Source organism: Centrocercus urophasianus, unplaced genomic scaffold, assembly GCF_019232065.1.
Source record: "Centrocercus urophasianus isolate 14NV4802_14NV808 unplaced genomic scaffold, USGS_Curo_1.0 seq_14, whole genome shotgun sequence".
NCBI classification, from domain to species: domain Eukaryota; kingdom Metazoa; phylum Chordata; class Aves; order Galliformes; family Phasianidae; genus Centrocercus; species Centrocercus urophasianus.
Window position 1 is genome coordinate 30,777,664 of NW_024884586.1, and position 27,863 is coordinate 30,805,526.

The 27,863-nt window shown below is 37.0% G+C and overlaps 1 protein-coding gene across 3 annotated transcripts; it reads right to left on the reverse strand.

Moving 5' to 3' along the window:
- Window positions 1-1,692: 1,692 nt before the first annotated feature.
- Window positions 1,693-27,452, reverse strand: SEC23A (SEC23 homolog A, COPII coat complex component). 3 transcript variants are annotated; one of them, XM_042814028.1, is made up of 20 exons: window positions 27,354-27,452; window positions 23,977-24,218; window positions 23,113-23,170; window positions 22,733-22,819; window positions 21,428-21,664; window positions 21,253-21,332; window positions 20,197-20,341; window positions 19,693-19,851; window positions 18,761-18,876; window positions 17,704-17,827; window positions 16,509-16,589; window positions 13,546-13,635; window positions 12,217-12,323; window positions 11,047-11,200; window positions 10,298-10,375; window positions 9,565-9,726; window positions 8,244-8,330; window positions 7,101-7,256; window positions 6,406-6,471; window positions 1,693-3,060 (listed from the first exon to the last, which is right to left on the reverse strand). In XM_042814028.1, the coding sequence occupies exons 2-20, from the start codon at window positions 24,195-24,197 to the stop codon at window positions 2,971-2,973; spliced, it is 2,298 nt and encodes a 765-aa protein (XP_042669962.1). In that variant the 5' UTR covers window positions 24,198-24,218; window positions 27,354-27,452; the 3' UTR covers window positions 1,693-2,970. The 3 variants fall into 3 exon arrangements, with proteins under 3 accessions (XP_042669962.1, XP_042669963.1, XP_042669961.1); XM_042814029.1 differs by having other exon boundaries at window positions 27,315-27,385; XM_042814027.1 differs by lacking the exon at window positions 27,354-27,452 and adding an exon at window positions 27,082-27,160.
- Window positions 27,453-27,863: the final 411 nt, after the last annotated feature.

Below are 27,863 nucleotides of genomic sequence, written 5' to 3' on the forward strand. Positions count from 1 at the left end.
CCAGGCTCCTTTCCCCAGGTGCTCAATCAGTGGTTCAGGCCGTGACTCAGCAGTTCCCATACACCAGGCCTCAGCAGCACAGTCAGCAACTCTGTTTTCCTCTCTTATCCAGTAGCATGATAATTCTCCGGAGCATGAGAGAGAGAAGTAAAAGTCTCCATATGTTCTTCACAAGGAGATTTGACCAACTCCTTCTGATTTCCAACCTGTATCCAATCAAAACCAAGTATTTAAAGAGATTTTCACTATGCAGTCCAACACGGGTGCTGCGAAGAGACTGAAAAGATTTGTGTATTCAAAATAGTCCAAGTTACTTATAGTTCTGCCCACAAGTTACAGCATCAATTTTAGGATACACCTCTTTTACATGAAATTTCAGCAATCACATGTAACAGGGACTGTAAACAAGACCTTCCCATGTGTGTTTTACCCATTATTGTTTTTTAAATTCCCTGCACAACAATTTCATGACATTCTCAATATCCCACTGTCCTGTAGGGACACACCAGTGCTGTAGAAACTGCAGCTGAAAAATGCCATTTTTTTCCCCACATTTTAGATCAAAATCGAATTGGTTCTCACTACCAGAATTGTAACAGAATTCTCTCATCTGGAAAACAACCAGTGGTTACTGTCATCTCCTGCAGGCATAAATCCTAAAATAGCTGCATCCCCTGTACATTTTGGTTGAATGCTGAAAGGAAATTAAAAGAGCTAACGCTGAATTTGAAAAACACCTTATAAGAGATATTGAGCTCAATAATGAAAAATTCTTCAAGTACAACCAAAGCACAGCTTCCAGAGTATCAGCGGGGCTGCTCATTGGCAGAGTAATATACAGGACACTGCATGTGGCAGGGGGGTTGGAGATTCATGATCCTTGAGGTCCCTTCCAACCCTGGCTGCTCCGAGATTCTGTGATTCTGTGAAAAGGAGAAAATTCTTTACTTATGAAGGTGGCAAAGCACTCGCACAGGATGCCCAGAAAAGCTGAAGATGCTCCACTCCTGCAAGGGCTCAAGGCCAGGCTGGATGGGGCTTTGGACAACATCGTTTAGTGGAAGTTATCAGAAGACTGGCAGACTGTTTCCCACATCATACCCACAGAAAGGGTTGTATGAAGCAGGCTTGTATGAAGGAAAATTCTGTCTCAGGAACCAGTATTTGTAAGGAGTCAGTCAGTAAGCAGGAGAGTAGAGGAAAAAAATACATCAGACTCCAGGATTTTTAAAAAGTCTTCAGCAGTGTAAAATATCTAAAATGAAAGAAGTGTGTGAGTTGCAAGGGGAGTGGATAGAAGAACCCACTGTAGACTAAAAGATGGTTAAGGGGCAGGAAGGCAGCATGGAACTTACTAGACACGTAACAAACAAAAATCTGTTATCATGACATGATGGTGAAGTGATTCATTAGTGAAATTATATTTAACTGCCAAATAAATCAGACATACCTAGTGACAGGAGACTTTTTTTAAAAACTTATTTCTTAGATAAAACAAGAAGAGGGCTTCTGAATCTTTATCTCAAATTGCAACTAATGTGGGCAGATCAATATCACGAGAAGTTAAATAAGTTTTATACCAATAATAATTGGCATCAAAGATGAGGTTATTCTCATTTTTATCATTATTAGCTTTATTTCCACAATTCACTTCAAGCACAAACAGAAAATCAGCACAATAAACACAAAAAGTGAAAGAAAACACTTTATTTGTACTGAGGCAAAAGGAGCAAATCTCAGTTTGAAAAAAGGAGAGCAAATGTTTTTGAGAATTTGCAGAAAAAAATAAAAAAAACCTCATTCTTATCACACCAATACATGATTGAATTTCCTATGTCAAAACTCTCTTCCTCTGGACGTGGCACCATTTTTATTGCCCAGTACACTATTGCATGTCTTCAATTGTCAAAACACCATGTTATCTATGTAAACATCTGTTTTATGTGTAAACTTCAGAAAGTAAATGGAAAAAGCTACTAATTTATTTCCTAAGCCACCCAAAAATTAAGTGTTAACTAAATATCAAATTAATTACAACATATTCTCTGTAACACTGTTTCAATAAGAACTACAGCCTATTGAATTCCTAACAAAAAGGTATGGAAAAAGCTGATGTGCAGAGTCATGTATTAGTGTAATAACATGATAAGGCAATAATAAGAAAGGTAATATACTTCTTTTTTCTAAAGCATACATGCCAAGACAAAACTCAAGGCTGCACCCTGCCAGTTGATTTTTGTAGTGTAGAATTTCTTCTCAACTCAAGCTTTGTGCAATATCAGATATATATATATTTTTTAAACCTTTTCAATCCAAATTCTTTACATGAAAAGTAAGAAAAACTCCGTTCCCAAAGAATCAGCTATAGTAAATGCAAACAGGAACTATCTAAAGTTAAATATTTCTAAAAAAAAAAAAAAAAACAACCAACACATGAATAAGATCACTGCAGAGAAGTTCCACAACCTAAGTCAAAAGATTGAGCTAATATTACTTTTGTAACCTTTTTGTTGCTTCTTTGTTCACTTTATGCTCGATTTCAATAAGTAGTAGTAGATGTATGGCAGTCTGGAAAACACGACATCACCAAAGATTTCCTTTATTGTTCAATGTGGCTTTGTAGTGCACAGCATAATCAACCTCAACCACTCAAGAAGGAAAGAGAAAACGTTTCAAAGTTGTTGAAAACAATCTAAAAGTAAGTATAGTATGGCAGTAATCAAAATGACTGTTCTCTTTCCTCTAATTATAACTTAATTTAATCTACTACTTGTCATTTTTACAAACTGCAGTTCACGTTAAAACATTTTTGATAACAAAAGCTTTTCTTTGAAAACAACACTGCTTTACATCTAGTCAGGCAGCTTGTGCATATCAGAGCATTCTGTCTAGAGAGCCACAGAAAAGGCAAAGGAGGAAAAGCTGAAATACAGCTACAGCGTATCTGTGCCTATAACGTACAGCAGAATCTCAGGCAGCACTAGAGACAGCAAGTTTCTTCAGATGATCCATAAATACTTGCAAGCTGACATCATCAGTAAGAATGGGTGCCCCAGATTCCTATAAAAGAAAACATAGAGAATAGATGAGTTATTGTGAAGAAAAAGCATTTTAAGGTACATATGCTCCATCAACAAACACCTCTCTACACTGAAGTTTAGAAAGATCTTAAAAGCATATAATTGCTGACATTTTCTGACAAAAAAAAACCCCACCAAACCCGCAGTCTATACATTTTCATACATTTACATAAATTCGGGCAGAAATCACAACCAGGACATGAGGAAACAGCCTCAAGTTGCTGCAGGGGATGTTTAGATTAAATATCAGGAAGACTTTCTTCATGGGAAGGATGGTTAGGCACTGGAACAGGGTGGTGGAACAGCTGTCCCTGGACGTGTTTAGGAGACATGTGGACACTGCTTATGGACAAAGTTTCGTAACGGATTTGGTAGTGTGGTAGTGACCTGATCTTAAGGGTTTTTTCAAAACTAATACGATTTTACTTTGTGATTCTATGACTCTTTCCCAGGGTGGACGCATGAGTTGAAGTGCAGCAAGGTATTTACATCAAACATAAAAAAACTCAGTGTTTTTGACAGATACCAAACTCTAATTTTCAAAATTTTAAGTGAAAACTTCCATGTCACAATTTCAGTACCATTCCTATCTCAGTGAAGCAAAGGTGACAAGCAGAAATGTGCAAGCACCACAACTAGTAAATCAGTCACTGCTGAAGCTCAGATGCATCAAAACGGAGAAAGGAAGAAAAAAAGCCACTGAGGATCTGATCAAAGTGAGGGTCAGTTAGCTTTTCCAAAGTGAGCTGGACCTACAGCCCTGGGCTACCTCAAGAGAACCACAAAAGTATCAGAAGCTAGCGCTACATCTGATTACAGATAATGAAATCTATGCTCTTTTCAAGGTACTAAGCACCCACAATTCCAAATGGCATCAGAACCATCTGAACTTTTAGTAAATCTTTCAAAACAAAGACAGAAGAGTTCTAAAGAGGATGCTTAGACCTGGTGCTCCTTATGTAGAACTGCCAAAAGCACTCCTCAGTTAATGACCAAGGCACAAATCCAGGAGCAGTAAGACTTTTTACATTACATTACACTTGATATACACACAGCAACTGTCAGGGAAGACAGTTTTTTGTTTTTTTAAAAAAATCTTTTAACTTCTGGAGCCAGGGTAAGAATAAAGACATCGTTCTTCCATATTGGTCAAAAGCTAAGATTTTTTTGTTTAAGGAGCCACAAGGGAATAAGGAGTAATTTAGTTCAGTTGCAGAATATTATTTGCCACCTTGTGTCTTATGTATGGAACAGAATTCACCATCCTCCAGAAGAAAAAAAGGAATGGAGTTGTCAGAAATCTAAGAGGAGTTTCCCCACAGTGATTGCTGGTGGTAATCCATGATACTTAAAACCAAAGCACAAACTTTTCCTTCAGCTTAACACAATACAATCAAACCACCGAGGACACACTGCACAACATACAAATCTGAAAAGCAGATGAAACTTAGCTCTGATTTTGCACAAATTATCTTAAATTTCGTTTTCTGTTCAAGATGTTCAGCTAAGGAATATGGTGAGGACTGGGCATCTGGTAAGATTTGTGCCACTGACATCTTCCACTTCAAATTGCACAAAAGTTACCAACAAGATTATTTAAAAAAAGAAAAAAAAAAAAAAAAAAAAAAGAAAATAAAGGCATCCTAAAGTAAATGCCATATCCAATATAATCCGAAAACTTGAACTGCCTCTTAAAAGAGTAATCAATATGCACTTTCGGAGCCAATAGAATTGAGCTGTATGAAATTAGTTTACCATTATCTTCTGAAAATGTTTTACATACCAAATACGGTACTTATCTCCTAAAGTTTTAAAAAATCTTTACTTACAATGTTAAACCCAAAGTAGTCAATTGATCACCTCCTGAAACATGGTCTCAGTGGTGTGTTGGTGCCCTCTTCAGGTCAATGTGGGCTAACAATTTTTTTCTGTGGACTTTCAGTTTTGCACAAAATACACAAATTGACATGAAACAACTCAGGAAACTCAAGACAAAAATAAGCAAAACCAGCTCAGTTCAGTATTTCCTTTCAGCATTTCTAGTTCCATAATTTCTACTCTATCCAGATTTCTTCACAGAAAAAAAAAATATAAAACAAGCAGGATATTATGTAGAACACACACATTACAATGATACTGGGGAGATTAGAACACTTTTATTTTATTTTTCATGTCAACCTACAGTAATTATTTCCAAAATTACAAGGGAAAGTTGTGTTTTCTAGTCTGTTTCAGAAGTCTCACTGGGACTTCTCCAGCATAAACTTTTTTCTTAGAGATCAGTTCAGTAGTTGTATTTGCATCTACATTTGAAACTCTTCATTTGCTTACTAAATAAACAGTAAGAAAGCTGTTGGCCTACACCTTGAGAAATATCGAAACTCCAAAAAATTTCCAGGTAACACAGACAAAAGAATCATTCAAACCACATAGTTCATGAGGAACTTCATGGAAGTTTGAGGAAAACTTCCAGATTTGAAGGGAAGAGAAACAGTTTAAAATGGTGCCCTCTCTGACAAGCTCTTGAAGCATTTTCACTCTGGATCTCAGCGCTCTATCCCACCAGAATTTTCCTTAGAACCAGTAGTACATCTCTATGAAAACATACTCTGATAAAACTTATCTGACAAAAATCACTGCCATAAAATTGTTACACAGTTCACTCATTCACGACTTGAAAACCAAACACCTTTCACCAGAATACAAATACAGTTAACGTGAAGATCTGTCTGATGCCATCACATTTTCATGAGAAATTTACACTGTTCCAGTATTCAGCCACTGCAGAATTTCTCTTCCCACTATGAAAGCTGAATTTGGCAGGATGACGTGACTGGGATGCAACACTCAAAGTAAGCAACTACAGAATGTTTCATTTTTGAGTTTATATATTACTTCTTTCACAGAGAAAATCTGAAAAGCCTAATCAAATGGTTCACCAAAATTCTAGGAAATTGGTACCTTTTGGCTCTTCCTTAAAATTAATTTCAAAATTAATATCCTCTACTGAAAAAAAGTCCTTTAGCCTTTATGTGTGTTAGGTGCCCTCGTTCTAAGGAATCTAAATAGAGCTAGGAAAGATAGCTAGACATTAAAGAATCCTAACAGAAGCTTAAAATAGAAAAGTAGATCATTTTTGTCTAAAGAAATTAATTTTCTTCCTTAATTTTCACAATTCTGATGGCATGAGGCCAAAACTGCTGTTTTAAGTTTCAAAATTTGACATTACTACTTTTACGTACACAGCATCTTACATGATTTCTGAAACAAGGAAAAAAGCCCATAAAATTCTACACGCAAGCTTAATTATCAGATTCATACTTACCTGTCCCCATGCATACATGTTGTTGTGAGTCTGAGAGGGATTTACTTTTGAAAGCAGGAAGCGAGCCTTTAAAAAACAAAGCACATGCAACAAATTAATTTTCTCAGGCAGAATTTTCTTGTTCTCAAAAAAAAAGAACACCCATGCATGAAATATACCAGTTCTATTACCTGTGGATAAAAACAAGCACAGATGCCCATTTAGAAGAACGAGTAGCTTCTCAAAAAAAAAAAAAAAAAAAAAAGCCACTCTCTGAATTCCATAGCTATAATGCAGAATTGCTAACAGATTAACAAAGAAGCAGGAAGCAATTTTCCCTTTTTAAACACTAGCAAAGAAATTGTGAACATCTATAAAACATTAATTAAAAGTTTAAAAAACAAACCAAAACCCACAAAGAATATTTTTCATGTTGGTCCAAACACTCTGACAAGCACTGTCTTTTTGTCCTATGCATCTCAAGGAAATTAACAGTTTAAGCAAGTATTTAAAAACAAAACCCAAAAAAAACAGGTTTCACAAACTAGGCTAAAAGGTATCACTAAATATCTCTGCAGAATTTTTTAAATTCCAGATATTCACTTACTATTTACATATGTTTTAGTACAAAAAAGCATATTTACTATATTTTAAAAAACCTCAAAACCTTACAACACATCACTTCCCAGATGATAAAAACATGTACACAGCTATACCTGGCTTCCTCCATGCTCTGTATCAATGTATCTGGGCATTGGAAATCTTGAATGAAGAATTTCCTGGGCATCATCTATGGGAGCTTGAAGCAAGTGATGGAAGTTTTCATATTCTGGCATATCCTGGTAACCTGATTTACGCCACTGAGCTATGGTCTGCGAAGAGAAAGAAGTTTAGAACCAATTTATCAATCTTTCTTAAAAGAAAATGTGCCATTTAAGTTAACTTTTTAAAAGCACAATGCAGACATGCCTCTACACCTGGCCCGGCACCCTACTCATCTGGACCCTTGCCTGGAAACTTGACTTTCTGGCCCAAATTCAGACCAACTTGTCTGATGATCTGGAATGACAGCTGAATGCAGCTCTGTCTACAAAACGCCCTGCTTGCCTTGCTCAGGCTCTCCACAAGGCCTCAGCCTGATTTGTAATCATGCTCTGCTCCATTACCTTTCCCTCAGGGAATGCACCACCCCATTTATTTCCAGGCAACGTCTTACAAAAACGCAGAGAATATTTCTTATAATTAAAAACTATTAAAGTTTATAGTTATTTTTAAAAGAGCAGCTACAAGGACAAGATCCAGAACAGTGTTTCCCAAACCCTTAGGTGGGAAACACACAGCAAAAAGCAACAGCTTGGTTCCTTCCAAGGCAGGAGAGCAGTAGCAAGTCACATGTATTTGTATGAGAATACAAGGGAATGTCCATCTACTCAACTGCCAGGAGCAGTTTCATTCCTCCATGGCAGTGCAGATGAAGGATGATTTTAAAACATTGTACTCTGGCTCCTTACCCACAGAAAATTCAGAGCTTTAAAATAAATGAGTGAAGAACAGAAGTAGGAAGAAATACTACTCTCAAAAGCCAGAACAATATTGATCTAAAGCAAATAAACTGCATGCTGAAGTCAATTCCTTCTAAATTTGTCTGAAGAAACAGGATTGGACCAAAACAGCAAGTAAGGCCAGCTGCCTTTGTGTAGGCAAGTTAGACTATCAGACTGCAAATATGAAACAGGAGACTGGTTCTGGCCATGCAGATGTCATCAGGCATTGAAGCACTTTAGAACGGGGCCTTGACGTTCACAGTGTAGAACTCATACAGAAAAAGGAATATTTAAATAAAAAATTACTCATCTTACCTCTCCATGATATATAAGGATCTGGAAAAAGGTGTCCATTAGAAGAATACGATCTGGTAAAATGCTGCTGCTATCCAGAAGAACAGGCTAAGATTTAAAAATAAATAAAAGGTTTCCAACTAATGTAAAATTGAGCAGCCACAAAGCAATTTGTGTAAATCACTGTATCTTCAGAACTTCTTCCATATCTTATTAAAGCTCCTATTTTTTGTTTTCACATTACACAATCTCATTGTAAAGTCAGCCATCTTGATTCTGAATACATAACATCATGGAAGTAATAAAAAGAGAAGTTGTAAGCTGTTTCAAAATTATGCACTTTTCTAGCCTTTTAAGTATCATGTTAGTATCATATGATTTCATTGAATCTGCACCATCTGATTTACTTGGATCAGTCATAATAGAGACAGCAAAAATAGTACTTCAAGAAGGAAAAAAATAAGTTATTATTCATTCCACACTGAAGTGTCAGCTCACATTTTGATCAAGTGGGATCTTGCTTCCATTTTGCATCACCCACCTTAGTAACTTTTCTTTATACATGGGGAAAATGGTCTCACACTTTTGAGAAGCTCCAGACAAACCACCTCATTACTTTAAATTAAATTCCACAGTTGGAAGTCTTTATCCTCACAACGTAGTATCAAAAAATCTTTACAAAAGTTAGGTTCCAGCTGCCAAGATCCCTGCCTACAATGCTCATTTTCACTGCCACTGTCACAGTTTCCTCGCTCTTTCTTTCCTGTCTACTTTCGTACCTAACTCCTGTACCCTGTCTACTTCTACCTAACTCATCTTTTGCATGTTTTACAGATGATTTTTTTATGTTAGGTTTATACAGCATATGCCATTATAAGATCTGAAGTTCTATTCCAAATATGGTAACCATGTCATAATTAGAAGGCTTGGATGAGGGTACTGAAGTGGAGGGAGTTCTGTACGTTTTGAAGAATGGCTGTTTAATTTGAAAAGTACATTGAAAAAATACATTTTGAAATACAAAGACATTTTTTGTTGGTGCTTACATTCCAGCACCAAAAAAAAAAAAAAAAAACCCAACCAAAACTACTGCTGCTCTCAAAAAGTAAAAAAAAGATTTCTTAGTTTAAAATATAGTCTCTCAACAAGGGAAGATTTTCCCTCAAGACTGTTACTTTAGAATTCTGAGATACACTCTGTTCTTTGTTCTATATAAGATGAATTGTTTCTCATGTAAAAAGCTTTAAAATAACATGTTTTGTAACATGTATGACAATGAGGACAACAAATCTCTCTCAAAACCACATATTTTAATCTACAATTAGGTTGCATGTAATGATACCTCTGGAGGTCCATTGAAGGAGTAAGCATAGAGAATTGGCTGAACCATGATAAGCGACTGTGTCAGATCCTGACGCATAAAATGGTGACGGTAGTATGAGCTCTCATCCGGGCTGTTGTTAAAAACTTGTAAGAAAGGAGATCTTCTCAAGTGAAACATGAACTGCAAAACAAAAACCATTTATTTGAAATTCCATAAAATAGAGTTGTAGCGAGAAGATTTTTTCAGGAAAACAAGGGATAAGAAACTGATGCTACAGCAAATTTGAATTAAAGGTCTCAGAATCACAAAAACACTGAATGGCAAAGATTGGAATGGACCTCAGCCTGCCAGCAAATAAGCTCATGAAGCTGGGAGAGGGGTACAGCCAGATCAGCAGAACCAAACAGACCACAGGACATTTCATACCATATGGCATCATGCTCAACAATAACACTGCAGGCAGTTGGCCAGGAAGCTGCCATTGCTCAGGGACTGGCAGGGCACTACTGGTGAGTAGCTATGTCTTACATCATCTTTTTTTTTTTTTCCCCTCTTTGATTACAGTTGTTGGTATCATTTTCTTTTTTTTTTTTTTCCCTTTTTTTTTTTTTTTTTTTTTTTTTTTTAAATGGCCCTCATCTCAAACCAGAAGTTCCCTCTTATGCCTCTAAACCTCCATCCCACTATTTATCAGTGTTACAACACCAAAGATCTTTTCACTCTAATATAAACAAACTTTCTTTCTACTCACCTGTGGGTAAAGTGAAAAGGTTTCTGAAAATCTGAAAGAGCTTGGATCATCCTTGTGATATTCTCCAAATTTCTGACACTGGAGTGAAACAAAATGGTATCTAAATTCAGAAACATGGTAGCTTTATCATGCCATTACTGTAAGCTTGTTCAGTTTTAATAAACATACAATTTGAAGTGCCTACATCTTCATAAGCAAATAAAGATCTAGCAAAAAAAAACAAGAACAAACAAACAACCTGACATGAATTCTTTTCTTAGCAAGCAGTGATTTTGCATACGAGGCCTTATTGGCTTTTTGTTTTTCATTTAAATCATCCAGCAGAATTAGATGATTAAACATCCCCAAAGAACATCATCATTAAGAACTTAATGTAAAGCTACTTACAGGAAAGAAATAATAACCGAAAACAAACAGAACACCAAACTTTTGAAAATAAAGAGAACTTTAAATATTGTAAGCAAAAAAAGTCAATCTACAAACTTCCAATAACTGCTAGCACTATGTTAGATTTTCTCTTAGCTGCTGACAGCGACCAAATGCTGAGGGCTGAGGAGATATTAATAAATTCAAGAAAAATAGAGCTGCTCTTTCATCATTCAAAATGAAAATTCTCTTAAAACTCTACATAACCACTTGTAGAAATACTCCGGCCTCATCCCACTTTTAAGAAACAAGCACTGAATACTGGTGAATGATATTGTCTGGAGACAAGAAAACAATGTAACTCTTTATTTAGTTCTTCTTACCAGTCGTATAAGTTGTCTGTCCAGCCACCTAAGTACATCAGGCCCCTCTTCTGTTTCTGCCCTATACACTGCCAATCTAGCCATGAGAATTGCTGCAGCTTCCTGGTCAAAAGATGCTGCAATGTTTTGAATCTGTGTCTGTGCATCTGCCCAGCTGTGAAAGAAAAATACACATATTTGCATCACAAAGAAAGGATCCCAATTTCTAAATATACATCTTCAAAATTAAGGCAAAGAGAACAGGCTTAACAGTTTAACAGACAATCTCACACTGAACTTTCAAAAATCTACTGGGTATAAATGAGCAGCCTCTCAAAAAAAAAAAAAAAGAAAAAAAAAAAAGAAGTTAATTAAAAATATATCCTCTACAGAAATGCCACATACCCATATAAAACAGTCAGTTATATTAAAAACTTGACAAACTGTGAGAAGTTAAGTTACAGAAAACACTGTCCACAAAGCTAGCCACATATCTTCACTGTTTTCTTGTGTACTTGTTCTGGGATCTAATTGCTTATTCTCAATTTACATGGGATACTATTCTGTTTTTTTCAACAGTCACCAAGATGATTCTACTAATACAACAAATTTAAACATGATACTCATTAACAGCAATGTCAGTGCTTTCTTGTTTTTCTTTTTTTTTTTTTTTTAATCTGAATGTTCCATCAAATTAACAAAACAAAAATCTTCATTTTGAAGCAAACATCATCTGACACTGGAAAATGTTTCCATAATATTAAACATCACTTTCCAAAACTGAGAAGTAAACTGAACCAGGGAAGCTGCAGGTAAAGATTACACACAGAAGAACAGGCATATACAAGCCACTGAACTGCAACACCCCAAGATTGTGGCATTGGGTGCCCTTTATCATTCCATCAGGACACTCAAAGTTTCCTCTTCACCTAAAATCCCTTGGACGCAAAAGCATCTTTAGAGCACTGCCAAAACATCATTACATAGCCACTGCAACCTCCTGGAGAGGAAAGAGCCCACAGAATATAACAAAGGAAACTGTCTCAAAGTTGTCTTCATCATCACCACTAAATTTCCCAGAACAACAGATTGGTTATAAAAATGTGAAGACTGAAAGGTAAATATGTATTTTCTTCTTCAAATACAATTTGTCAAAGCAAAAAGAGAAAAAGAAAAAGAAAAACCACATACTTTCTGGCAACTGTGGTCACTCTGATACGTCTCTGTCCACTGGAATGCTGGTACTGAGTCACAAACTGGATTGCACCACGACCTCCTTGAGGAATTGGAGCATTGTGCTGAGGATGGGAGGAAAAAGATACGAGAAGGAGGCTGCTGAGATCTTGCAGCTTAATTTGAAAATCAACAAGCAAATGACAATACAATAAAAACTTTAACAAAAGCCACTGAAGTTCTATAAATGCATTAACTGATGCTTTAATCACACCCAGTATTTTTACCAAACATAGCTAATAAGCTTGGAAACTGTTAAGGCATAGAAGGAGCATACTAGATACCTTCAAAGATTCTCTCTCCTTCCACACACCCTCACAAACAACATTTTCAAGAGGACTATGTCAGAATTGAATGAAATCAACAACTGTATCTGAACACCCTGGAATCACATGACAAAAAAAGTGATAGCACAATAAAAAGTCAACAAATTAATCCCATAAAGCAACTCTGAAACATATAGACTGGAATTTAGGCATGAAATTTCAAAACTCTGATCAGTAGAAATACAGATTTCTGATACTGTCAAGGAGGTAAGTAATTTCAAAAGGACAACTGACATTAACTCTGACATACCACTACCAGATCAGTTTGTGAGCCAGTAATAAAAGCTCATTAAAACAAATATATAAAAAGCAAATACTAATAGTTAGGGTAAGCAGAGGTTTTAAAACCTACATAGAATACATAGCTCATTACTCTCCTGAGTAGCAAACATCTGAAAGTAGGGAAAGTACTCAAAGACAACAGTGCATTTGCTTGCCATGTTTTTATGCTCTTCCCTAAAGCCTCCCAGTGGGAGAGAGGAGAACAGACTATCTGCCCCTCATGTGTTTCCATTAAACCAATCTTTATTTACTTGACTTACAAACTGAGCACCAAAACCAAAATTAAGATGTAACATTATGGAGTAATTATATTGTAACTAAAACAGAAATACTGAAAAGTATTTTTAAATAAATAGGTTACAGCTTCTTCACATATTGCAGCAGAACTATATTTCCCTAAGTAATGTTCTGAAAATAAATATTTGGACTTAGGTAATGAGCCTTAACCAAAATTAGTAAAGCACTTTGTATCTCACTCGTTATCCAAGAAGGAGACTAACTCATCATTAATCTGTTAATGTCCATCTCCTTAACATTGATGCTGCAGAACAGTAACATCACTCATACACCTACTACTGTGCTTGACAAAAAAAAAAAAAAAAGACATTAAAAAGACCAAAAGCAAAAATATTGCTTCAGCAATCACATGAAATCAAGCTAATAGACAAGCACGCATTACCTGGTTGACCACTTCAAAGTAGAGTGCAAGTGTTGTAGTAGGATTAAGTCCACAAATCTTCCACTGACAGGTACCCCCTGTTCCAATCTCCTGTAAGCAGATTCATACAACAACTTTACAAAGCAGAAATATTATTATATTTGCAACAGAGCATCTACCTATTACAGACAACATTTCACAATTATTCCTTTTCAAGTTTTCTCCCTGCTCACTCTGACATCATCTCAGACAAAAATAACACCACTTGCAATACAAATACAGTGTTGAATTCAGAAATCATTTAAAAAAAATAATAATTAAAGAAAGACAATGGTTTGAAAAAGTTTAAAATATTAGAAAGATAAGAAGATGGAATCAGAAAAAATGAAAAAATATGTCAAAATAAAGGAAACATGAAAAAGAAAATTAATATGCTGAGTTTAAGCAGTCCCAGAAGAAAGAGCAGCACTGAGAGATAAGGGCAAAATTCACCACTGACCAGTGGGCAGGCCTAGTAAAACACTGCATTAACCAAAGGTGGTAAGGTAAGCTCCTCTGGATTCCTATCATTGTGTTGTGCATACTCACTACTATAGCAATAAGGCAGTGCATATGTCCTTCACTTATTAAAGGGTCATTGCATATTGAAGTGGTAACAAATTGAATGCTGAGCTCCCCAAAGCATGAAGAGATAGGAAAAAAAAAAAAAGGATGCACCTCCATTTTTAGATCAGCAGCAAGAAGAGGAAATTCAGAGTGAGGAAAGTCAAACAGATTTGTTTGAGTGAGGAAAGACAAATGAACCAGATGTAGACTGTTTCCTCTACTACAGTTACTATTACTAGCTTCCCTACTACTATTCTTCTGTCACCTCCCACAGAAGGAAGACTCAGGTACGACCAGGTTTGCACTACAGCATACTCCAGTGGAAAACTGTCTCTAGGTTTTGATAAGATAGGTGAATTCCCTACCACTATTTTAGAACAAATATATAATCCCATTGCTAACATCTAACAAGTCAGGCAAGAGAACTGCAGAGTTCTGTGAAGTAGAAGCAAAGAGGTAACTCACCACACATTTCTTCACCCTATTTCAGATGGATTCTAACTCTTTCTTTAAAATGAATAAGTGTCTACTTGAAGAATGAGCTGTACCATAAATGCGTTAGACTTTGGTGAAATGTTGGTTACTAAAGGTTTCCTCATAGAAAAATATTTTTTAACAAGAGACAAAGAGAGAGAGAAAAAAATACAGAATTGTCAGGAGTGGGAAAATTGTGGAATACTTTCGCTGGGAATTTGGTATTAAACAAAGCGTAGGTGTCAGGGCTGAAAGCAGCTCTAAGAGTTAGGGCATCAAAATCCTCTCCTGAAACTATGTGACAACTCCCAGTGAAACACTGTTTGAGTAGGGAAGATACCTCACACCAGATTAGGATTTCTCATTACAATTGTTACTGTTCCAACTTCATTGTTCCATCAAGCTAAGCTTTATGTATTAGGAAAAATGCAGTTCCTTTGTTACGTGATTGGAAAGATAACACTCCCACTTAATGAATCATTTTAAATTACTACAATTATGAAAAAAAGTGCTCAAGTGGGATGCCACTTCTAACCCATGCCATTAAAAACCTCTTGTTGGCAGCTCATATAATAAATAGTACTTAGACACTAGTAACTAACAAAGTATCTGTGCACAGACAGTGATTTGAAGTGGCAACTCATTTTTGTCATCAATTCACCAGTACAGAAAATATGAATTAAATTAAGTTTCATTCCTAGGAGAACAAGTGAAACCAAACAAAATATTGAAGGAGAATTATACCTGCAATAGTCACTGCTGTGCTTGTATCCCGAGTATTACAGCTAAATTAATTATCCAGTTACAACTAAATCAACTATCCAGTTACTACCTTAACTGAGTTGCACATGTGTACATTTAGTTCACACATTTTCTCTCAAAAATTTTAATTCAGATTATCTCAACAAAAAAGGTTTTTGAAATAGAAATTAATTATGATGTAACTGCAGGGCAACAGACATGAATGAGCTATTAAGCTTTCTATGGTCCCCTGTGATTTAAATATATAGCTTAAAAAGGGAGCTGTACATTTAATTGCTTCTGGGGAACGTTATAAACTTTGCTGCAATTTACTCAATCACTGAAGTGATGACAGAGAATCTGTGACAGACCACCAAGAGAAAACAATTTCTGTACTGAGATTTTTAATTCACAAAGACAGGAAAAAAATACGTATTTGTGAAAAATGCTTGAGAGTATGCCATTTGCAAGCACTTGACACTGCAATGCAGAGCCTATTAGGAATAGAACCAGAAGATTTTGACATTTAAGACATCAGTTACCTGTATTAAACTGTTTTTTATTAGTAATAAAAGATAACATTAAACTCTAATAATAACTATGATAATACTTAATAAGCAAATAAATGATAACTTAAGTCTGTTGTAAATTTAAGGGAGTTACTTCAGAAGCCTGTAACAGCTTATTAAATTATTAAATGCATATTTGGTAAAGTAGCTAATGGGAATACTAATGGGAAAAGTCATGTTCCCAAACTTGTCTCCTCCTTTCTCTCAGTCTTTCTAAAGAAAATATTTTCATGGCTCTCTTTTTGAACAGAAGAATATAGATTTGGTTTTAACATTAAGAATGCTAACTCGCTTTCTACTTGATTTCTGTTACAGCAGCATATAGTTTCACCATAGCAATTTTAAAGCAACCACTCAGTGAACAAATATAACCAAATAACAATGGACCTCCAAGGTCTAATGCAACTCAAATCTAATCTAGCAGTGAACACGAGCTTTAAGAACAGCCTTTGAGTGCATTTAATTTAAAACTGTGAAAACTGAACACATTTTATGGAGAAGTTTCATCCATCCTCTCTCCCTTCAGATCCAAAAATCCTAAATCCACTTTTCCATAATGGGGCATTACCTTCACTTTCAGTAAATTTTACTTACATTTTCTGAGACACAGGGTCCTTTAGAGTTTAGAGATACGCAGGGTCCAATAGCTCCAGAAATCTTTACTTCTCTTGAAGTCTTTATATTTAAAAGAAAAACATACATTAATATGGCACACTAAGAACTCAGCCCTACTTTATCACTAATAATGAAAAATCTAATGCATATCAGTCTTTTTATACCTTCAGGAAAGGTTATACATATAATAATGCTCGATACACTTAGACAAGCTTTTTACCTGGTCATATTCTACATCAGTATTAGGTATATTGGCTTTAATTATAAACTCATCTGAAAAAACAGTACAAACATAAATTAAAACATAGAGGATAAGTCCAGTTATTCGTAGACCTGAGAATCTAGAAAACATATTGCATCATGTCTATTTTCCAAGGAAATCACTGTAATATTCAAAACATGAGATTAAAACTGAAGATCTGTAGGATAAGTCTGTATGTATCTTACAGTGAATTCACTCTCTGTATCTTCTAAACATATTTAAAAAGAAAATCTAGTCATTTACATTCTTGCAATATAATTTTACTGTTTTAAGTGATCTGTACATTCCTCTATAGCTGAGCCTCTCTTACTGCATTTTCCTGGATCTCCCAAAAAAATTCACAGCAACATTTACATGAAAAAAGAAGGTTCCATTATTTGTCCTGGTAGCAAAAATTTGAAAGGAATTTTGCTGAACAAGAAAATAGCTACATATTCTTCTACTAGACAACGTTGTAATACTTTCCAAGAAAGATGACTGAAGGCTATACCTGAACCTGGAACACACTCAGCTCAAAGCTTCTCAAAAGACAGGAGATACAAATAAGCACTGCTGAACTGCCAATATGGATTCAGATAAGAATGGAAAATGAAATATTTGCTGCACTATGTAGACTTCGATCTTACTGACACCAAAAATATAAGCATATAGCATTCTGAACTTCTAACAGACTAGTTTCAGTACAGTTTCCCTTTTAGCTGTCACTGAATGCAGGGAATTAACATCATATCTAACTATCATGCAGAGAATTGCAAAACTGCAAAAACATAACCAGTCAGTAACAGCTATGTCCAAGCAAATCCTAATGCATCACTTTAGCAGGTTCCTAACAATTCCTTAAAGGGTAGAAATGCTACATTTAATAGCAATCCCACGTAGTGTTTCACTAGCACACTGCATTTTTTTTCTTACCTTTATTTCTAATGTGCCACCAAATCCCATTTTAAATTGTCCTTGCATATCTTTTGTGAATACTCTCTGAAAGGTCTGTTTGAATAAAGACGTATTGAAAGAATCTCCCATTACCATGTAGCCACTAGACACAAAAAAGAAAAAGGAAGATCTGAAGTTAAAATAGATGACACATTGTGCAATTATTTAGCACATGGGATTTAAGTAGTTTGCTTCTATTAAAGATAAAAATGAAGGAGATGGTAATGAGACACATTTTTGTCTTCTTGACTATTATTAGATTAACATTCTGCTAAATTTTAAGGATGAATTTTTCAAGTGAAGTTCTGCCCAATAAGCATGTTAAAGTAACTGTGATTATAGCCTCTAACAAAATCTTTCACTGGGAAAATACTACGCCAGGCTGTAAGTCTGCCTAACAGGAAGGGTGAGGGTGTCATTAACAATGAAACAAAATAGAGGAGTGGTTTATAAGAAAGATCAGAATTTGTTTTGATCAGATTAAAAATGAACCAATGCCAAGACACCCTGACGGAATACAAGAGCACGTATGAAATGTAGAACTGGCTAGATGGAGCAAAAATCAGGAGCAACAAGGTTTGTGAAGTACACAACCCGATAATCCTGTGAGACAGTAGCTGAACTTACAAACAACAGTTTCTAGAAGGGCATAAACAAGGCAGAAGGAATAGAACTGACTTTTGTTCTACTCTGAGCAGAGAGAAGACAGGTCTTTAGCAGTACATAAGCTCAAAGCATATATATATATACGCACAAACACACTGAAAAACTGTCTAAGACAGCCGTGTTATTTAAGTCACAAGCAGGGCAAATTAAAGAAAAACAGTTAAAAGACTTCTTACAAACTCACAAGTACGGTAACAACTTTGACAGAAACTGAGAAATTCCAGCACAAATGCAACCATGACAGTAGATTTAAATTTAAAACAAACAAACAAACCTGCAGAATGTTTTTGCTAAGTGCCTCCTGTGAAATAATTCAAAAAAATAGAAAACTGCATCTTCATAGATTACTTAAAACTGAATGGGCACATACCCAGTGTAGTTGGGACAGCACTTCATCTCCAGAAGACCAGTTTGATCCAATGCACATGCATATATGTCAACAACATGACCATTTGCAGCAGCACGATTAGCCAGGGCTTCAAAATGCTAAACGAGAGATGAAAATACAACTTACAGCAAGTTATGACATGAACTGTCAACTTCACATTAAATCCCTGACTCCCAAAATTTATCTAAAACAGCATCAGATTTTATTCATACCATATTCTAATAAAAGACAGAAGAATATTTTCTCCTGATGTTAATTTTAAACTGAAATTTTCAACATCTGTGTTTCATTCATCTCACCAGCCGAGAACTCAACACACACTAGATGGACCAGTAGCTGCTATTTCAACTAGAAAATGACCTTGATTTTTTCTTTTCCAACTGCGCATTAGGGAGTAGATCCAGCTCACAGAATTTAATTTACTTCTCTAATCTCAAGTGTCTACAATGACAGGTGCCTGTGACTGAGCTAATTTAACTCCCATCATAATCAGTCAAGATGGATTCAAAAGGTTCTGGATGCAGCTCACCTGCACAAGTGTGCATTTAGGATGAAATGAACTGTGCCTAAATAATACTGACTAATCCTCCCTCCAACTAAAGAAACAGTCTTAAGCAGCTTTTGTACAAGCAGACAGTCTTACTTCAGATATACCATTTAGTAACATGAACTGCTCCAAGTTAAATCAGGGAAACACTCTGAAGAATTTTAATGAGAGCTGGACAAAGTCCTAAGTCAATACACTGTCATTTCTGAAAAAACTCATGAGGATATACAATTATTCAGAAATAGTTACTGGAAAACACACAATTCCCACCTCTCTATACTCTTACTACCTCTACTAACATTATTTTACACTGCCAAGCACTGTAAATATTTACTTACAAGTAACTGCTTCAAATATCATCTCTTACCTTAGTACCCTTTTTAACATATTTAGCATTGTCTTTCTCAATGTCATGCCACGATCTTATAGGTAACTTCAGCTCATCCCCTACAACCATCCCAGGTCCTTGTGTAGCTGGTCCTCCAATGAACATCATTATACGTGCACCAGTATTTGGAAAAGTGCACTGCAGGAAACAGAGGACAAACAAAACAACCACTTTTTGCTACTTTTTTTTTCCTACAGACAGAAGAATGTAGGCATTTTTCATGCTGATAAGATTTTAACAATAATTTTAACATTAACTGTACTTTTTAGAATTCCTTGCTAATTCAAAATCTGAAACTTGCCTCACTGAAATGCATGTTTAAACACACAATGACTCTGTGTGTGTACAGCATGATATCAATCAGAATCATCATACAGATCTCATATGCATCAATTATTAAAATTTTTATATATTGGTTATGTGAGCTTTTCTGCAACAAAAATCTATCTATATAAGTAGCACAAGTGTAGTTAAAGCTCTGACCTCAAGAAGTCCTACAGCTATAGAGAGAGCCACTCCAGAGGAACGTAAGGGCCTTTTCCCCTGTGGAACTGGCCAAGGATCTCGCTGCAGTTCACCCAAAAGATCAGTAAGATTCATATCAATCTTCTGTACTGGTTGTAGAAATCTGGAAACAAACAGATGGAATTAATTTTTCAATAAGAATTATATTAGTTGCTCAACAAAGCAGACATATATTAGCAATATCAGACACCACTCTAGATTCAGAGCAATGCTTCTGCCTCACCAAGACAATGCAGCTCAGCAGTACTACACAGACAGCGTATCAACTTCCGAAGTACAACAAAGAGCTTGTAAATTAAAACCTTGCTGACCCTGAAGTATCACATCACCACTGTCCAGAAAGAACCACATCTAGTCAAAAGAACGCAGCAGATAGCCATCTATGGATCTCAGAAAGAAACAAGTGTCACTACTTCAGTGGAAAAAAAAAAATCAGAAACCAGAAAAAGTATTAAAAAGAGCACTTGTTTTCTCAGTGCTGAGAGACTGTCAACAAGTGCACCTACAGGAAGGTTGAGATTTTTTTTTTTTTTTTAAAGTATTTTAGCAATTTATTTTATGTCTCACTGGGTACACAGGAGAACCAAACATCAGTCCACAGTTTCCAAATGTGAGACAAAAGTGGAGGGAAGAAAAGCATAAGACAGAAAGTACAGACAAAACCAGGTATTGACAGAAGAGAGGCACTAAGGCAGTCATTAACACCTTCCAAAGCACAAACCAACAGAAACAGTTATTTATGTATCTCTGCTATGCCAGTTTAACATTCTCTCAGGACATTTCAAAAACATCATCCAGATGATTTTACTACCACACATTACATCTTTTCTTTGGAGTACAAACGATTGTCAGGAAGGAAACAAACTACAGCCACTGGTTTCCAAGTAGTTTGTACTTGTACTTGACCTATCAGAAGGCTCAACTCTCGTTTGATATTTTCCTTAGCACACAACATAAGTTTTCTAGTAAATTGCTATAGCCAAGATGAGTTTTTAAATGTTTTAAGCACATTACCTGTTAGAAGGTGGTGGCTGCTGCACTTGAGGACCCCGACCGACTTGTGAAACAGCTACTTTTGTAAGTCCTAGCATTTCCTGTAGTCAAACACACAAGATTTCAGTACAACATTTGTTTACAGAGTGTTTTTTTTCGTCATCTTGATGACTTCTATTTTCTTTCTGTCTCTTACCTGCAGTTGCTTTGCAGACAGGTCCTTCGTTCCTCGGAAGACGTAACTTTTGGAAATGCCTTCACAGCCAAGCTCATGAACCTGCACCATTCGTCCAAAGGTAATGAGACCTACTAAGGCAGTTGGTGGCAGGAGACTAAGAGACATCTGCATCGATTCCTTCAGAGCTTGCAAGTCTTCATCTTCCATGCATGTGTCCACAACATAAAGAAATATCAAGGGCATCTGAGGACCACGCTTTAAGAAATACAAACATCAACACATAACAAATCTTGTAATCCTTACAGGATCAAAAATGAAGAAATAAAATATATTTTGGGTAAGTTTTGATACTTTAATCATACCGATAACATCAATGTTCAATCTAAATTATCTCCTTCCTCCCTCCAAATAATAATTGGTATATCAGGCTCAAGAGGAACAAAATCCTTATCATAATGAACTCTACAACAAAAATCAAACATATACTAAAAAAAAAATCATTTTGGAATGCCAAGATAATTTTAAAGCATGTTCCAATGTTACAAATCATTTAATAAACAACGAGTTTTTATTGCTCAAAATGCAGATAACTGTAATAAGTTAATCACAACTATAAAAGATTCTGATTCAGTAGGATTTTATCTAGAAACCAACAGTTCTTCCTTCTCAGCAAATTTTACTGCGCTAAATATTTCCTTTACTTTGTCTTAAATCAGTTGGCAAAATAGAGATTCTGTTCAGCTTTTTTTCCATAATCTGAATGCCTCACTGAAGTCTGAAATTGCAATCCTCAAAAGTAGAATTCAGAGATCACAAGGTTTGCACTTTTAGATTGTACATTCTTTTTTTGTTCCCAGTCCTTTCAACTCTTTTCGATCCTAATGAATAAGTATTAGCTGTTTTCTCTAATCCAATACCAACTGATAATTATTCAATTACAAACTTAAATTCAAATAATTTATGAAATTTAAATCAACAATTTGAGTCAAAATCATTTGAGCAAGCAGCAACAGTAAAGAAACCCCCAGCAAAAACAAAAATTAAACTCTAAGTTTTAGAAATATACCTAAGAAAAGTGTTGCATTTAAAAGAAACCTCATTCCGTTTCGGGGTTTGATGTTTTTTAGAACAACAGTGTTATTAGTCATGCTTGTGTTCTTACAAATAAGTTACGTTTCCCATTTCCAACTGATGATAAACCTTCAATCTACTGACATGCACATATGGACTCAGTCATTAACATGCAGTGATTAACTAAAATTTGTTATTTTTGTACACTGTTAGCTTATAGCTAACATTAAATATCTTATTTAATGATTTTACCTGTACTACATATTCAATGCTAGAGAACTGAGGCAGAAGCTCAGCCGGCTGATTCATTTCAGATATGCCAGCATATGTAGGAGGAAACTGCAAAGAAAAACATAAACACTAAGAACAAGCAAAAGATTACAACCTCAACAAAAACAAAAACATATGTATGGACTACTTTGTTTTCCATGGCAGATGTTCACTATTGCTATCATGAAAAAAATCTCAATGCAATCTCTGAAGATACAGTCGCTGCCAATTTCATCTCACAACTATGATTTGATAAATGAGAATTTTTCATTTTCAGCTTACAATGTTGGGGTTTTTTTTTTGTCTCTCTCTCTCTTTTTTTTTTTTTTTTTTTTAAGCCTACTGAATGCTTCATTTCTTACCTGATTTCTTTGATAACAGAAGTTACAAGCCCAGAGTTTTGCTCGATAATCCACTTGGCTATAAAGATACAATAAAAAAAGTTTACATTGAGTAAAAAATAGTTTTCCTCCAGTGACTCTAGAATACGTCTGCTCTTATTTTTCAAAAATATACGAAGTTAAGTATTTCTACAAGATACGTTACATCATGCCTCCCACTATTATCCTGTACCTTTCACAAGCTTATCAAATTCTACTTGGAAACTGTTCAGCTTCTTGTGTTTGGAATGATGCATGAAATGCTTCTGCTGCTTCCAACCTTTTACAGTCATCTGTGATTGTGCCATTATCATTCTTTACCTTAATTATGATTTTATCCTCTCTCATGCCCAAAACTAGTTTATTTATTTATCTGTAACATCTTTTTTCAGCTTGTTTTTCCAAGTTAAACCATATAACCTGTTTCAGTCTACAAATGAATTAAAGTTCGTAACAGTTAATTTTACATGGAAATTAAATCATCTTAGGGCCCGAAAGTTACAAATAAGTAGTGTAACTTTTTACATTGAGTTAATTTTCTAGAGGTGAAATACTAATACACAAGATGTTCAATTCCACGAAAAATAACATGCCTGAAGTACACTGAAAAACCCAGCTGAATGAACGTCATCTTTTAATCATGCCTGTTACACCTCAAAAGCACAGATTTTTTATAAGCACAGATTTTTACACACAGATTTTCTTATCTAAAAGTTTGAACTGTATACTCACGTGAGGAATATCTCAACACACTGCCATCTTTCACACACTTCAACCAGCACTATTCTAGACATTGGTTTGTAAGCAAAAATATGGACATAATAAAAACGAATGCATTAGATTTACCATAGGGGATTCAGAACAGCTCGACATGTGGTCCTACTGCACAGAACTGGTTCATACTGAATAGGAGGCAAGTCTGGCCGTTCTTTCAGTGGTGTGAAGAGGGCAGCCACTGGGACTACCATCCTCGTGGCCTCCAGACGACTTGATGGCCAAACATTCCAGCTGAATCTAACTCCGTCTCTGTCCTCATTCTGCTGGATAAATTCCAGGAAGGTTGTCATGGTCAACTCCTCTGGGTATCACTAAAATAAAAAGATAATCGTTAGTAGAATGTGGACATACAATTATTTTAGAACAAAAATCTTTGGTTTATGTAACAGTTAAAAACTTATAAAGTTTTCTAGATTGTAGTTTAACTTAATAATTTGATTCTAAAAATGGCTTTTAACCAAGCAGATTAACATAATCCATAAAAAATTCTACATTTCATAATTAGGAAATTATCAGCAGCACAGAAGTGACGAAAACTACAAAAACCACCCTCAAAACTGTTCCTATGAAACAAAGACTATCATACAAACTATACAATATCCCCTCATGCAGTTTGTCACAGATGCAATCACTAATTTCCATACGTAGCACATACACTATGATAACAGTCTGTCAACATTTTCACGAGCATCTCACTGACACCAGGAGCAGATCCATGCATCACTGTAATTGCAGCACAAGAAGCCACGTGGAAATCTGCACACAGGAATGTTTCCACTGCTACTTCTACTCATGCTGCAAGGCCATTGGGCAAATGATAAAAATACAAGGAGAAAGACATATTCAGAAGCCAGAGAAATCAGAAATAGAAAATAATTCCACAGAGGGAGGAAAGGATAGCCTAGGATCTGAAAAGGATGCAGAACACAAAAAGTTTGTCTCCAAATATATCAAGGTTAATTCATCATTGTTCTGAGTAAAATGCAAAGGAAAATTATCCCTGAGAAATGGAGTAGTGCTAAAAAAAAAATGAGGAAAGAGTCCCAGTTATAAGCACAAACTGAAATAATCCCTCCTTTTAAAATGATCTCCTAAGAAGACTGAGTAAATTGCAACAGAGGCCACTAAAGCCATTCCATTTGAACCTGCTATGAAGTCCACGAGCTCCACATCCACACACTGCAATGTCAATTCCTACTTTCTGCTTTGAACTGGAGTTCAAAGTCCTTCTTCCATGTTAACCCAGACACATTTGAAACGGCTTGACATGGATATTATTTTAACTTATCACTTATTGCTCCACACAGGGCAATGTACAAACATCAGCATGCAGTGACCTATAAAGTACATGCATATACAGCAAAGATTTATTGGATTTAGTGATTTAAATACTGTTACTTTCCAATAGATAATTCCTATTCAGAGGACAGAATCTGCTAAAAATCAAGAGGGTTATTAATAAAAGACGGAATGACAAGGAGCTGCAAAGGGGAGGGATCAGATGGGTGTTAGAAAAAGGTTCTTCCCCAGGGTGGCAGGTGCAGCCCCAAGCTGACAGAGCTCAAGGGACATTTCGACAGCTCAAGGGACTGCTCTCACACACTGGGTTTAGATTTTGAGTAGGGGGTGGATTTAGTGAACCTTGTGGGTTCCATTCCAATTCAGGATATTCTATGATCCCATCATTCAAATTTCCCCTCAAAGATAAATAATGCTTACACATTTCAACTTAGAGCAGATGTGAATCTCATTGACAAGTCACTCAGTTTTGGTAACATTTTCATAGCTATCCATGCAGATTCTCTGGGATAAGTGTGGAGCTGTGTAGCATAAGACAGGAAGAACAAATCCTCCTGATCTACAGGCTATGCACTAAAAACTGAGAGCCATCATCTGCCTGAGAGCCACAAAATACATATTGCCAACCTCAGCAAACCACAGAGAAGTGATTTCAGAAGAGCTGAATAGCAACATCTCTGAGTTGAGGGTGTCAATATGCTGTGCTGCAGGACAAACACTCAGAAGAGGCTAACAGTCCTTTCAGGCTTCCTCCCACTTCTGAAGCTGAGCTTTCCTTCCATCCCTGCACAGTGGCAAATTCATGCTGTACCACATTCAAATAAACCACACCTGAATTGCATAAAGAGTAACAAGCTGGCTGTAAAGGTGTCGTTCTGAGATAAACAATAGTATCATTGCATTTACTCTGACTGGGTGTAAGAGTACAGTCAGGACTTTCTAACCAACACACAAATCACCACGCAGAAAGCCATCCTCTACCCAAATGAACAGCTTTGAAATACATCACTTTGAAGCTACATCATTTTCAGTATCTGCTGTAGAACTAACTGCCAACAGTAACGATGTAGTTTCTCCATAACAGACCATTTGCAGAGCTCCTTCCACTCAGCACCCTTACGCAGCACTCGTAAACGTGTTCCAGTACAGAAAGTCAGTAAAATAATATCCACTAAAAACACACACACACAAATAGGTCTTCAGCCTATCAGGTACACTTCTGCCACAGTTCCAGGAGGTCAATACGAGGAGGCAACCACAAGCTGTCAAACCGATAATGTAAGAATCTAAGTTTCACTCATTTACACTTAAACCTGCTTTCCCAGTTTTGTCAGGGACAAAAGAAGCGATCTGGATATACAAGAACGCACCTAAGTGTAAAAATAAAACAAACGAATAAGCAAACAAATCCACACGCGCCAGGGTCTCCCTAGCACAGCGCTCGCACAGCTCCACGCGTACCGCAGGGTCCCGCTGCCCATCCCGCCGGCTCGGCACGCCGCTCGCACCGCGCAGCCCAGCGCCAGCACAGCCGAGCCGCCGCCGGGGCCGAGCCACACCTCACAGCGGAGCGGTGGCGGAGCCGAGGCCGTGCGGCTGAGGCCGAGGGGCTCTCGGCGGCTGCCGGCAGGGCCCCACGTACGGGGTGGGCGCTCCCCGGCTAGCTGCAGGCCGCGGGGAGAGCTGGCAAGTCGCTCTCGGCCCCGCGGTCCCATGGTTCTCCTCCACGGAAATGGCAGCGCCCGGCCGCGCTCCCCCGGCGCACCGGCAGGGCTGAACGCCGTCAGCCCCACACGGGAGCGCTCGGCGCCGGCCAAGGGCGCTCCTCCCCGCCATGCTCCGCGCTCCCACCGCCGCAGCCCGGGCTCCGCTCACCCCGCGTCCCGGCCGCCGCCTGCCTCGCGCTCGCTCTCCCCCTGGCGCACGCAGCCGCCCCAGCGCCGCCGACGCAGCCAACATGGCTGATGGGAGAGTCAGCGCCACGTCAAGGGGCATAGAGCGGCGGGCCGGGGGCGGGCTGAGCGCCGCAGCTCCACACCTTTCCCCGCTGCGAGCGAAGCTCGGCGTGCCCGGCCTGACTCTCCCCTTAGCAGCGGGCAGGGATGTACCTGGCGTGAGACAGCCCGTACAACCACTCTCTGCCTTACCAGAGCAGGGGCTCGTGTTTGCTCGTCCGCTTTTTGCCTTTCGACTTTGAGCTTTCTTCTAAAAAACTCGATCTTCGTCCCAGCGGTGTTTGGGAAATGACGGGCTGCGGCCACTAGAGGGAGCTCCGCCTCCTCGTGTTTACGTGTTTTCTCAGGCTTCTGGGGATAAAAAATAGATTGATTGCATATTTGTGGTGGCTTTCAGCTTGAGACAATATTTTATCTCACATTTAGAAATACTTTAACGTACAATGCATGTTTATTTAATATCTTCAGAGAAATTTTAATGTAGCACTGAATGTACAATTCAGGTTTTGTTGGTTTTTTTTTTCTTTGGTTGTTTTTCTGGGTTCTATACCATTAGCATCTCCAGTATTGTTTGCCAGCTTTCCTTAGTCTACAAACATGAGCAAGTAAACAAAAGCACATCTTAAAGGGAGGATTTTAATTTTCACTGCCCTTGAATCCCACTGTCAGCTGTGGGAATATTCAGCTGCAGAGCGTCAAGGA